Source organism: Astatotilapia calliptera, chromosome 7 (assembly GCF_900246225.1).
Source record: "Astatotilapia calliptera chromosome 7, fAstCal1.2, whole genome shotgun sequence".
NCBI classification, from domain to species: Eukaryota; Metazoa; Chordata; class Actinopteri; order Cichliformes; family Cichlidae; genus Astatotilapia; species Astatotilapia calliptera.
In genome coordinates, this window is record NC_039308.1 from 46,055,862 (window position 1) to 46,068,411 (window position 12,550).

The 12,550-nt window shown below is 39.1% G+C and overlaps 1 protein-coding gene across 2 annotated transcripts; it reads left to right on the forward strand.

The window, feature by feature from the left end:
- Positions 1-99: 99 nt before the first annotated feature.
- On the forward strand, positions 100-10,920 carry alkbh3 (alkB homolog 3, alpha-ketoglutarate dependent dioxygenase). Of its 2 annotated transcripts, none has more exons than XM_026175145.1 (10): positions 100-142; positions 2,362-2,447; positions 2,659-2,768; positions 2,865-2,899; positions 3,037-3,084; positions 3,758-3,861; positions 6,626-6,714; positions 6,962-7,171; positions 7,532-7,630; positions 10,075-10,920. In XM_026175145.1, exons 2-10 carry the CDS (start codon positions 2,372-2,374, stop codon positions 10,192-10,194), a joined length of 891 nt encoding a protein of 296 aa, XP_026030930.1. In that variant the 5' UTR covers positions 100-142; positions 2,362-2,371; the 3' UTR covers positions 10,195-10,920. The 2 variants fall into 2 exon arrangements, with proteins under 2 accessions (XP_026030930.1, XP_026030929.1); XM_026175144.1 differs by lacking the exon at positions 100-142 and adding an exon at positions 149-259.
- The last annotated feature ends 1,630 nt before the right edge of the window (positions 10,921-12,550 follow it).

Genomic DNA, 12,550 nt, shown 5'->3' on the forward strand with positions numbered 1-12,550 from the left:
TTTTTATGTGTTCTACAAAAATGTATTATTAGTTTTATTCGTGACATAGTTCACATTAAATTGTGCTAAAAATATATTTTAAAAAAAGAGCGGGAGAGAGGAGAGCTAGAGACGGAACTATAGTTTCACATCTCGGTTCCAGGTAGGATTTATTTTCCCTGTTACACTCTTGCCATGGCTGACAGCGCTACAGCTTAAATTAAAAAAAAAAAAAAACATCTTCTCTTAGTTCTGTAGATATGCTTTAGCGACCACTTGGGTAAGTCATTCAAGTTTTTTTTCCCAACATTAGTTAGTCCTGGTATTTTTCTTACGAAGTATGACATTTAAAAAGTGTTATTTAAAGTAACTTTTTGTTACGTATACTGAGCACCAAGCTAATCAAGTATTTCAGTTAAGAATAGCCAGTTTACTATCGAAATTATCCTTTAACTAAAAGGGACAGAAATTATTTCGTTTAATTATCGAACAATTTATTAAAAGCTGCTTTGTTCAATTTGATGGCTGCATATTTTATTCTCAGAAACCTTAAGATTCTACGACAAATCCAAAAAATTGTGCTTTTCATTAGGCACAGAGGGAAAAGAACGTAGTACAACTACCACTCGAACAAAATATATAACTCACAACATCTGATTACGCATCACAAAGGACTGCAGATCTGAGCAGCACTCCACGCACTCACATAAAGGGAAAAAAAACTGCATGCAGGGGTAGACATTGATAAGACATTAGTAGGAGTGCCATTCTCCGTTCGACTTATAGAGTAGTATTTGGATAGTGGCAGAGTGGATTTTAAATAAAATTATGAAGACGTGATTGAAATTTAGATTTTTTGGATTGTGGTAACTATACAGAAATTACAGCCATTTTTTATACAAAGTTGCTCAGAGGTTAAAAGGTAATTGGACAAATGGATGATAAGCAGTTTCAGGGCCAGGTGAAGTCTGTTCTCTCATCTCATGATGGACTAAGAAGATAACATTTCTGGAGTTGTTTCCTTGCTTGCATATGATGTCTTTATTCTGGAACTCTCAATATGTGGTGTGAAAGAGTGATGCAAGTGTAGAAAATTCTCACAGAGGTAGGTCTATGGATCTCAGTCAATGGTGTACTTAGAGTCTACAGTCCAGAGTCACCTTCATGAATGTAAATTTACAACAAGGTGTAAATCACTGGTTACACGTAAAAACAAGATCAGGCTTTGTCCGAAAACATCTAAAACAGCTTTCACACTTAAGCTAAAAAAAATTCTGCGAACACATAAAAGCAATCTTAACCAGAATGACGGGAACAGAAGAAGAGAAATAACTCACGATTATAAGCATAACACATTATCTGTAAAACATTGTGGAGATAATGTTATTGTGTGGGCACATATGGTTGCCACTGTAACCGGGTCACTAGTGTTTATTGTTAATGTGACTGCTGGTACATATAGCAAGATGAATTGTGAAGTGTACAGGACTATACTCTCTGCTCATGTTCAGCCAAATGCGGCAAAACTGGTCAGGACTTGCAAATGTATGATGAGCCAAAATAACCCGCAAAAGCAACCCAAGAGTTTTTCAAGGAAAAGAAATTAAATATTCTTCAAAAGCTGAGTTAGTCAGTCACCTGACACTTGGAGGAAACTTTAAATTACTGATGACAAAGGTGAAGACTGGGAGACCCACAACCAAGCAGCAATTGAAGGTGGCTCTCAAAGGCTGTGGGTTCTAGATTTAAGACAGTCATTAACTATAAAGCAGTATTAAAAACAGTCCTTATGTTTACAATTGTATTAATTTATCCAATTAATTTTGGGGGGCTATATATACGAAAAACATTTAAAAAGCTATAACTCCTAAATTTTTAATGCTGTATTTTTGTTAAGCCCCTTGAATTAAAGAAGGAAATCTTGATAGATGAACTGAACTCCAGTGTGGTGTTGTACAGGTGGGAGAATATTGTCCAAATACTTCTGGTTGTAAAAGATCTTTATCAGTTCTGATATTGACTCTTCATGATTTGTTTTTGTCTCATTATCTCACAGTGTTGAAACTGCTGAATAGAATAAAGGCTCACATGCGTGAAAACGTTCCACTGTCAAATGTTTGACATTCCCGTTTTGCAATGTACAGCTGTCAAAAAAAACATGCCAGCATTGACTAAAAAGCTTGATAAGCTTGAGATTAGAGTCAGGTAGCTAAGATAATCTAGAACTGGTTCTTAGTTAGGAACTGTTCTCGATTCTTCCCTAGTGTCAGTTTGTGTGAATTCCTTTTTATGATATGGCGTGTACAGAGCCAGTTTCTGTGTTCAAATAAAGAAATCCTATAGTTGTGAATGAATCTGTTTCTCTTCTTTCTCACATCATAGACTTGATGTGATGTCAGATAAGCGTCAGCGTGCCAGAGTTCAGGGCTGCTGGGCGAAACGACTGCCAAAACACTCAAGTCCAACAGGTAAATCAAAGTGTAGTGTGTACTGTGAAATGCAGGATTTGCATGCTTTTGCCAGCTCAGGTCATTCATAGAGGTAGATAAAAAATATATATATATAAGGAATTTTCTTCCTCTCTTATGAAATACAGTTATGTGTTTACGTAAATAAGTGTGATAAATTGGGCTGACATTTACGTAGGAAACAAGATTTTTATTCTGTTTTTTTAAACAGGTGCAGGCCCAAATTGCAATGAATCCAAAAATGCCAACGTGGCCTCTGGTTCTTGGGGTTTTGGGCCTCAGAAAACAACTAAAACCTTTGAGTTTCTCCAGCCCTCCCAGGTAGACTGTCCACGTGAAGAAGTCAAAATGAGTCTTTGCTGCCAATAAAAATGAATGTGAGGATACTACTTTTTATTTTTTTTTCCTTTATTGCAGCCAATTAGAGATGTGCCACCAGAGAAGATGATAGAGTAAGTTACTAATTTCAATCTTTACTTCCACAGATTTGTTTTTATGACAGATAACGTTTTTAATCACACAATTTTTAAGGTGGCTTAGTGAGTCCTCTACTACATACTTTTAACGTGATTCATTTTGTTCTGGTCAGACAGGCAGGTGATTTTGAGATCAGCCATGGACCATCAGGGGTGTCCAGGTGTGTAAAAAACAATTAAATGGAAAATAGCTGAATGTGTGTTTATTGAACATTGCACAAATCAGTGCCTGAGTTTTAAATCCACTAGGTGGCAGTGGTCGCATAATATATATGCTTTTTCTTAATAAAAGTCATGCTTTTTACTTTATGGTCCCCAGTAAAACACATAAAATGAGCTTTGTTTTTAATAATTAAGTATATTTCATAACTTGTGCTTTATTATATAGTGGAAGGTACAATTAGGCTATTTTCACATAGATTTTTAGCATGTCAATTTTGATTTTATTGTTATTAGAAAAATCTGATTTACAGAGAGACAATGTTATTGTAGTCTGTATTTTGTTACCGAGGTTCAGTTTGAATTTTAGCAGGTCATTTTGTGAGCTTAACAGAATGGTTGTAGTGGATAATAAACCAAAAGTAACTGTCAGTCATTTGATTTTGCTATTTGATCTGGATGTTGAAAAATTTTACTATTTTACACAAGAGCCTTTTCCCTGTGTATTTAAGGTTACACGTTCATATTGTTAAGGAGGAATTTTATGCCTTACAGAAATAATTGGAATGCCCAGACTTTAAACTCTTAGAAAACCAGGGTAAAGTACATACTGTATACTCTTACTTTATGTTTATGGGGATTTAGTCTGTGTCTATTTATCTTTCATCTGTCGAGGCTGCGGCTGCTGCCTGGATTTCTCTCCCCAGAAGAGGCCGACTGGATGTTCAGTAAGCTGCTTGCAGAGCTTCCATGGTCCCAAAAGACCAACTACAGACAAGGTGAGCACTGGTTTCTTAACAGTGTAAACTAGGTGAAATGTGAGTTTGTGGTTTGTAGAGAGGAGCGTGAAGAAGGATTCCCCACTGCAGGAAGTTTGCTGTTGGATTCAGGTTTGTTCCTGTTTCATGTATGTGCAGTGGTGACCTTTTAAAACAGTTTTTGGTACATGTATTTTAAAAGTACTTAAAGATCTCTAAATAATAAATGGTAAAATGGTAAATGGCCTGTATTTATATAGCACTTTTTACTAGTCCCTAAGGACCCCAAAGCGCTTTACATATCCAGTCATCCACCCATTCACACACACATTCACACACTGGCGATAGCAAGCTACATTGTAGCCACAGCCACCCTGGGGCGCACTGACAGAGGCGAGGCTGCCGGACACTGGCGCCACCCTGGCAACGGGTGAAGTGTCTTGCCCAAGGACACAACGACCGAGACTGTCCAAGCCGGGGCTCGAACCGGCAACCTTCCGATTACAAGGCGAACTCCCAACTCTTGAGCCACAATCGCCCAGAATAACAGAATACTTTTTGTTGGCAATAGATTTGGGTAATTGTTTAATATACTCTTTTTTTTAAAATTATAGCTTTTTAATGCAAAGTTTTCCAAATCCAACTAGGTGCCTTGCTCATGTGGTAATTTGTGTATGAACTTTATTTTGAAAAAAAAGCTGACACTGAGAACACTCACATTGTATTCCATATACGGTGACAGACGATATACAGGGGAATGTGCTGAGATGAAGCCAGACTTTGCCTCACAATCGTCCTTTTCTCTCAGCTGGCTCTTGTCCATCTTTTGTGCAATTCTGCAGTAGCTACACAGCAAACAAACAGAATGATGAAGACAAGTGGTCATGATTTCCAAACACTCACCACAGACACAGGGTGTGAAATCATCAATGTTTGGGTTAAGGAAGAGTGGAAAAAGAAGTGGTGGCTGGCTCTTTAATGTATCACCACTCCTTCATTTATCCTGCCCTGCTTTAAAACAACCTTTAAATGCACTGACTCAGTTTTTCCGATCATTTGGTCTCACAACTTTGAAATGGATACTTTGAATGGGTTTGGCTTTTGCTTATCTTTCTGGCATTTGAGAGTTGATAAATAATAATGTAATAATGTAATAATTCAGCACCATAAAAAGCAATGGCTGCTCAAGCAGTTTGTTTTGGTTTCACCGTATTCTGATACCAGACGGCTGGCCAAAATACACCGAAGGCAAAAAATTGTTTCTTGGAAGAGAACTATTGGTTTCCCAAGAAAGGGAGGTACACTCAGACCCACAGAGGAAGACAGAGAAATTGGATTTAGATGTTTACGTGACCCCTGTTAGAAAACCAGTGACAAAACAGGCGATTATTGTACATGTTTGTTAGACACTGAAGAGAAAATCCAGTAAGAACAAATTTGTCAGTTTTCTGCCCTGACTGAATTGCCTTCATCAAATTACTGACGCAATATAGAGATTGATTTGATGGTTTACTCTATGAAACTGTCCACAGGCAGAGGTCTGGATTGGGGTTTGAGTGGTTGAGTGTTTTATACTCAAAAGACCAATCCATCCATTTCTGCAGTTTATCTGGGTCTGGGTTGTTGTGGACATCAGTCTAAACAGAAACACCCAGACCTCCCTCTTTCTGGCCACATCCTACAGCTCTTTAGGGAGAATACCAAGATGTTCCCAAGCCAGCCAAGAGGTGTAATCTCTCCAGTGTCTCCTGGGTCTGCCTTCTCCCTCACCTATAAGGTACCCATAAGGCATCCTGGTCAGATGCCCATCTCAAATGGCTCCTTTAGATGTGGAGGATCAGCAGCTCTACTCCAAGACACTCTTGAAGGGCCGAGCCCCCCACTCTATCCCTAGAGCTGAGCAAAGCCACGCTATGGAAGCTTGTTTCTACAAGTGTACCCACCCCTGCCTCTCACTAAGGTGCAACTCCAGAGTGAAACAGAATCCATCCCCTCTCCAGGAGACTGGTTGTAATTGTGTGTTCAGGCAAGCCTTACCATATCTAGCCAGTATCTCTCCACCTGAAGCGGTAGCTTAGACTTCTTCGTGTTCATGGGAGGTGGTGTTCCATATACCCAAAGCCCGTTTCAGCAAGTTTGAATCAGACCGCCAAGTCCCCCGCTTTTGACTGCCACCTGATTGCCTCCACAAATCACCACATCATTGTGGTGGAGGGGTTTGTGTACTCTGGTGATCCTAGGTCCCATATTGTTAGGGCATTTTGTCCCTGGTAGGGTCTCCCAAGGCAAATTGGTTCTAGATGAAGGGACAGACGAAGTGCGATTCACAAGACCTTTATGTAGGAAAAACCAGTGGGCCAGTGTACCACACTCAGATTAGGGTTAACGGAGCCAGACCCAAGGGTGGGCCTTGTCAATGAGCATCTGATGGTTGGGAATTAGCCTGCAGTGCTGGTCAGGCTCAGCTCAAAAGAGCCACATGGACACATTTCCTGTGGACCAACCACATGCAGGAGGGACCGTAGGGGCCCGGTACAGTGTGCATCAGATAAAATTTCTGTTATTAACCCGGAAATACTAGCACAGCTCTTTTATTTAAGCTTTCAAATAACCACGTTATTTTTTTGTGTGTGTGTGCACTAAGACTGGGTATCAAATATCAGCAGATTTTAAATATTCACAGAAATGTGTCCCCCACTGTGCAATACCAAAAAAAACTTTTGTCTCTTGTTTAATCTGGGCAATTTCCTGATCTGTTTGGATGTGTGCGTGTATTCTGGTCCAGGTGAAGCATACGAGGAACCCAGGCTGACCTGCTGGTATGGAGAGCTCCCATATACCTATGCTCGCTCCACAATGGCTGCAAACATGCAGGTTTGACAACTGTAACAAAAATGTGACAGAATTTTTTTTTTTCACACAATCTCTGGCAAAGTCTTTGGTTTGTAGTCTAATTGTAGGGAGAATAAAAATTGATCTAAACAGAGTGAAATATTTGCTTTTGTTATATTATTTTAACATTGAGTCTTTCATTTTCCTCATTCATCATTCTGTTTTTCTATCCTTTTGTCATACATTCATTTGCTGAACTCTGCGTATTGTTCTTGCTTTTTCCTCCAAGTGGCATCCATTGCTGGTAAACCTTTGCAAGGCAGTGGAGCATGCGACTGGATGTAGCTTCAACTCCCTGTTGTGTAACTTGTATCGGGATGGCCATGACAGCATTGGCTGGCACAGTGACGACGAAGCCTCATTGGGTCCCAAGCCAACTATTGCTTCTCTTAGTCTGGGCGACACCAGAGTCTTCAGTCTCCGCAAGCAGCCTCCACCGGTGAGTTAGCTCACTGGGTTTCATTCTTAACTATAATAAAAACAAGATGAAAGTATTCTGGTAAGATGAGATCGTCTCACAACTAACTTAACTTGTGAAGAAAGGCAAGACAAGTTGGGAAGTGATCCAATCAGAAGTAATCTCCTTGTGCATTAAAGTTAGATGGACACATTTGATCTGCCTCAGGAAACAGTACAACTTGGGAGGAAGAGTGAAGCAGATTAATGGACACATTTCACATTCAATGCCCAAAAAAATGAGATGCTTTGCAAACTGTGTGAAGCAAAGCATCAGCATTAGGTGTTTGCATATAGACTGAAGATTAACCTTTGGACTGCACTGTGTGTTTTTGTCCTTTAGGAGGAGAAGGGTGACTACACTTACGTGGAGCGGATTCGGATTCCTCTGAGTCATGGCACACTTCTGCTGATGGAAGGAGCCACACAGGACGACTGGCAGGTAGGCTCCACCAGGCAGGCAATAAAGTTAAGCCTTGATTACGCTCTCCAAGCCCGCTAAGGTTTGCTTAGGGCTGAGTGATGTAAACTTTGTCATCAAAAAGTGAGTGTGAGTGTAATAGTAATCGCTACTAAGCTGCTGGGTCTTCAGTGAGTATGACCAAAGCTTTATTCAAAGAGAGTCCAGCTACAGGATAGATTCAGGCAGAAATTAAAAATACTTTTTATTCAAAAATGTCTCCCTTTCAGGTGCCGGGTCATTCGCACTACACCAGGGGTGTCTCAAGGGCCAGTTTCCTGCAGGTTTTAGATTTGTCCTTGATCCAAAACAGCTGATTTAAATGGTTAAGCATGTCTTGAAGTTCTCCAGAAGCTGCTAATGAACTCATCATTTGATTCAGGTGTGTTGACCCAGGGTGAGATCTAAAACCTGCAGGACACAGGCCCCTGAGGCCTGGAGTTCGATACCCCTGCACTACACGTTGCCAGATTTATTTGTTAGCTAACTCACATTACATATTAGAAATCAACTATACACATATTATGAGTTGGTTCCTGTGTTCCATTTGTAAGGATAAAGTGCAGAAAAATGAAAATATAAAACTCACATATTATTACTTCAATGTTTGGCTTAGCTGTTGGACCTAATTAACCTGCTTGGTAACAATGATTTTATCCATTATACTATATTTACTGTCAAAATGAACAACATACATCTTCAGATGATAACAGAAGAACACTGATAGTTTGTTTTTAAGGTTCTTTTCAGCCTGTTTTACATAGATAGTTTTGTACTGTGATGCTTTTGTAAATTATCTTTCTTGCACAAACTAAGTTATTATTAAAACAGCAACCTTGAAAAAAACACTTCTAATGAAACACTGGACATTCACACTGAATAGTCTCCTCGCTGTTGTGCGATAGAGGAGTGTTAGTGCTTCTGACTCACCATGTGAGCATATAGATGTGTGGTGAAGGCAGTCAGGTTCCTCTTGCCTGGACAACCAGTAACAAGGATGAATGGAGAGGCCTGGAGAGAAGAGTAAGGCTTCAACCTAATGAGAGTCTTCTTTCTTTTCTTTTCTTTTTTTTTACGATCAAAGTCAGAGCAGCCAGATTTATATGAGTGCAAGGCTCTTGTGTATGTAACAGAGAGAGTAGCTGGGTTCTGTTGAAAATAACTGGATCACACTCAGGTATGAGAATGAGTTATTACAGCATATTACAGCTGCTTGAATTTCATTATGGCCAAATCTGTTTGCAGAGCAGGTAAAATGGGCCATGCTGTTTAGGTATCTTTTTAAACTTTGTTCAAGGATGCATAGCAAAACATAGACGCTTGGAGAGACGCTCACACTTGGCTCTTAATTCCTATGAAAGCAATAAGGACACTTTCATATTTTCACTGGACTATACAGAGTTGTGTGGAGAAAAAAAATTCCACCTGACTGTACATATATAAAACGGTTTATTACATAAGCAAATTTAAACAAGTTTTGTCCACCGCTAGAGGAATTCAATGATCAAAACAATACCACTGATATAAATCAGGACGGGCTCCAAATGGAGCTATCCTCAACTTTCCACTACACAATGTTCACTTACTAAAAACTAAGTGAGGTGAGAGAGTGAGAGATACAAGTTGGGGCAAGGAGATGAAAAAGGTTTGAGCTGAAAGAAGGAGAGGATAAGGTCACAGGTGTTTTATGACGACACCCTCCTGAGTAACTTAACAGGGGCTTCATTACTCTCTTTCAAGAAAAAGATCACTTCAGACATTAATTCTATCTCCATTATTGCAGTCATGGTTGGCCTAACAAAACCATCTGGTTCACGGAGCAAGGTTTAGAAGTGGTGGCTAAATATTTAACTAAACCCATCAGTCCTGCTAAAGTACTTCACGTGTTTGAAAATGGATACAGGAATCATTCTGTGTTTACGTAGCTCTTTTTTTCTTTTCACACTGTTGTGTATAAGCAAACCTTGCACCTCCTTCTCAGATTTTGATGGAGGTGTAGTGGTGTTTCTGCCACTTGTGTGTGTCGTTGAGTCCACAAGCTGCACAAAATGTATGAAGGCCATTATTTTCTTGTGCAAAAGGTAGTAGTGCTGGCTTTGCACAGGTGAATAAATCGGACTTTTCCATGTCTGATGGTGTTTCTCCGGACTGCATACTTGTGTTGTTGTTCGTTTGTTTTCTCAGATTTGTCTATTATCACTTTACACTCTTTTTTTCTACATAGAACAAAATATAGCTGGCCTAGCTCATGGCTATTCATACATTTCTTTCTTTTGATTCTAGTGGAAAATTTGTAGATGTTGCCCATTAATAGAAACTTAATAGAGCAATACTTGCCCAAGATTGTTAATTGCTCATTTATTCTTTCATAAAAATGTAGTGTAACTTTTAAATATGTTGCTTATGAGTCTCTCTGTTCCCACCAGCATCAAGTGGCTAAAGAGTACCATGACAGGGGCCCACGCATCAACTTGACCTTCAGAACTATCTACCCGGAGCCAGAGGGCCAGAGGCCGGGTACCAAAATGCGATTCACAGCCAAGTGACTGTAAATCTTCCTCAGAGTCGGGTACTTGAAGCTGAAGAAACTCTGATTCTACATTTCAAACAGAGTGCTAGATCTGAGGTGTGAACGGCTCTGCTTGGATTTCCAGACTGTGTAAGTGATTATTAATATCAGTGTTGTGAGCAGTCAAGATTATCTGATATTAGTATTATATCAGAAGAGCCAAATGGCTCCTTTTACAACAATAACAGCCACACCAGCCCTGTGAATGAGAACAAGTTCCAACAACATCCATCTCTTTGGTCTGAATATTGCTTTGGTGAGTTACGTACGTTTATTTGATTTAACTTGACCTTTTGTTCAATTTTCATTTGAGCCACATTTTTTAGGCTGAGTTTTAGTTTGAAGCCAAAATGTGTGATGTCAATAGTACCATGTTATTGAAAAGTTTGTCCTAAAGCAAGATCTGAGTACTCACTGTAAGGAAATGTCCTTTAAGTAAATTTACTTAAAGCTTTCTATCTTTGGAGCTTTTTATAAAGAGCTACCACAAAAAGAGAAGAATGAAGTAAAGTGGCCACAACCACTGAAATGCATTTTATTTTTCTTTTGAATAAAAGTTAATGAGTCTCTTAAAGAGCGAGTTCATTTTGCATTGTTGCTGAAAAATGTTCAAAGTCAAGGGAACACTACAATGTTAGATTCTGGAATTTATTTATTCAAATGAATGTATATTTGGTAATAAATCACTGGGGATTGCTGGAAACCTCAACTGTTCCTTTCTCTGTTGTATGTTGTGGTTCAGCTTGTTTGGTTAAAAACTCTGAGTTTGTTCACATAGAGATGACGGAAACTGGGTTTTCCATTTCAGAAAAAAGACAGATCAGGTCAAAATAAAATCTGTACATTCTCCTTCTTTATAGGACTGACTGCACTGACATTAAGGCAGCTGTCAGGTTGTCAGCAGTTCCTCCACAATGAATCATTTACCCTGCATTAGTGTAGCAGTCATATATCTGTAGGAAACTTTAGACATATAAGACACTGAGCAGTGATCAGTCTTTTTTTTTCATTTTATGAATTCTTGGAGTTTATTGAAATAACTGATCTATAATTCCCTCGAAGCACAGGCAGACGCAAGTGGTTTTCTGTCACTGGTTTATTTGAAGACTTCTCTCCAAAGCCACCGTGAAAACTATACAGCATTAACAAAATAAAACTCAGCATAAGACACAGCACTAAAAACACTGTACAACAAACACGATAGATAAATAAATAAATAAATACCTCGTTGGCTGCATGCTGCAAAAAGGGAATTAGCCGCCGTTCTTCTGAGGTTTCCTTTAACCGTGTGTAGTCAAAGTCCACTTAACATGTCTTTCAATAAAAACCATCCTTTCTGCGCGCTTACAGGTGTTTTTCTTCGTTCTACCCAAAGAGGAAACTAGCGCAACTTGTAAGCGAACTTGACTTTCAAAATAAAAGCACCAAAACGTTGACTACAAAAAACAAACAAAGTAATGTACAGCTTAAATAATTTACAATCATGACATGGATCTTGACGAGATAAAGAAATAATTCAAATTATATACAATGTCATCATGCCAACAGTTACATGATCGGTTAAAGTTTGGGAACCAAAACTTGTGTTTCCCATCTCAGAGTTAATCAGGTCAGGAGTTTACAGGTGGACCCAAAGTTTGTTAAAATGTTTATGCATGTGTGCTATTCGTTGATGGTTCTCATATCAGCACCTGCTCCTGCTTTTGAATGAACATAAGTTCTAAAACCTGCAAACTACACTTCTTCTTTGGTAAATAAAAAAAACTTACAGGCCCTTTTTTGTTGTTTGTTGTGTTTTCTGTCTGTCAGGTTCTGTCCTGGTTAATTTTACGGTCTCTCAATATTCACGTCTCTGGAAACCTGGTTCGGATTAGGTTCACTTCTACCCTTGTACCATCTACCATCCGTTGCACTTGTCAAAGGCCAAGAATGCATCTACTTTTCACAGTCATAAAACCACTATGATGGAGCATGTCTATTCTACATAAAAAAAAATTTTAGACACAGCATCTGTAACATTTCTGTTCATTTTTTCAGATACATGAATGCTACCTTGATGAGGAATTGCTTTTGTGTCTTTGTATTCGATGAAAGCATCCAAAATAAGAAGAGGCATTAAAAACATGGTCATGCAAATGATACAGGTATCTCAAATGCATTACACAAGGCAGATTCACATAGCCAAGGATGCACCAAGCAGCACACAGGGAAATGGTATGCTGCCATCCATGTCACTTTTTGGAATTGTTGGCAAAGTCCTAAAGCTAAAAGTTTGACCCTGTGTGGTTACAGCTCTTACTGAGCTTTCTGTATACTTAAGCTATCTTCCTGAT

Coding starts and splice junctions, on each gene's coding strand:
- alkbh3 (XM_026175145.1), top strand. CDS start 2,372: ATGTCAGATAAGCGTCAGCGTGCCAGAGTTCAGGGCTGCTGGGCGAAA. Junction 6,715..6,961: donor CAATGGCTGCAAACATGCAG/GTTTGACAACTG, acceptor TTTTCCTCCAAG/TGGCATCCATTGCTGGTAAA. Junction 7,172..7,531: donor TCCGCAAGCAGCCTCCACCG/GTGAGTTAGCTC, acceptor TTTGTCCTTTAG/GAGGAGAAGGGTGACTACAC.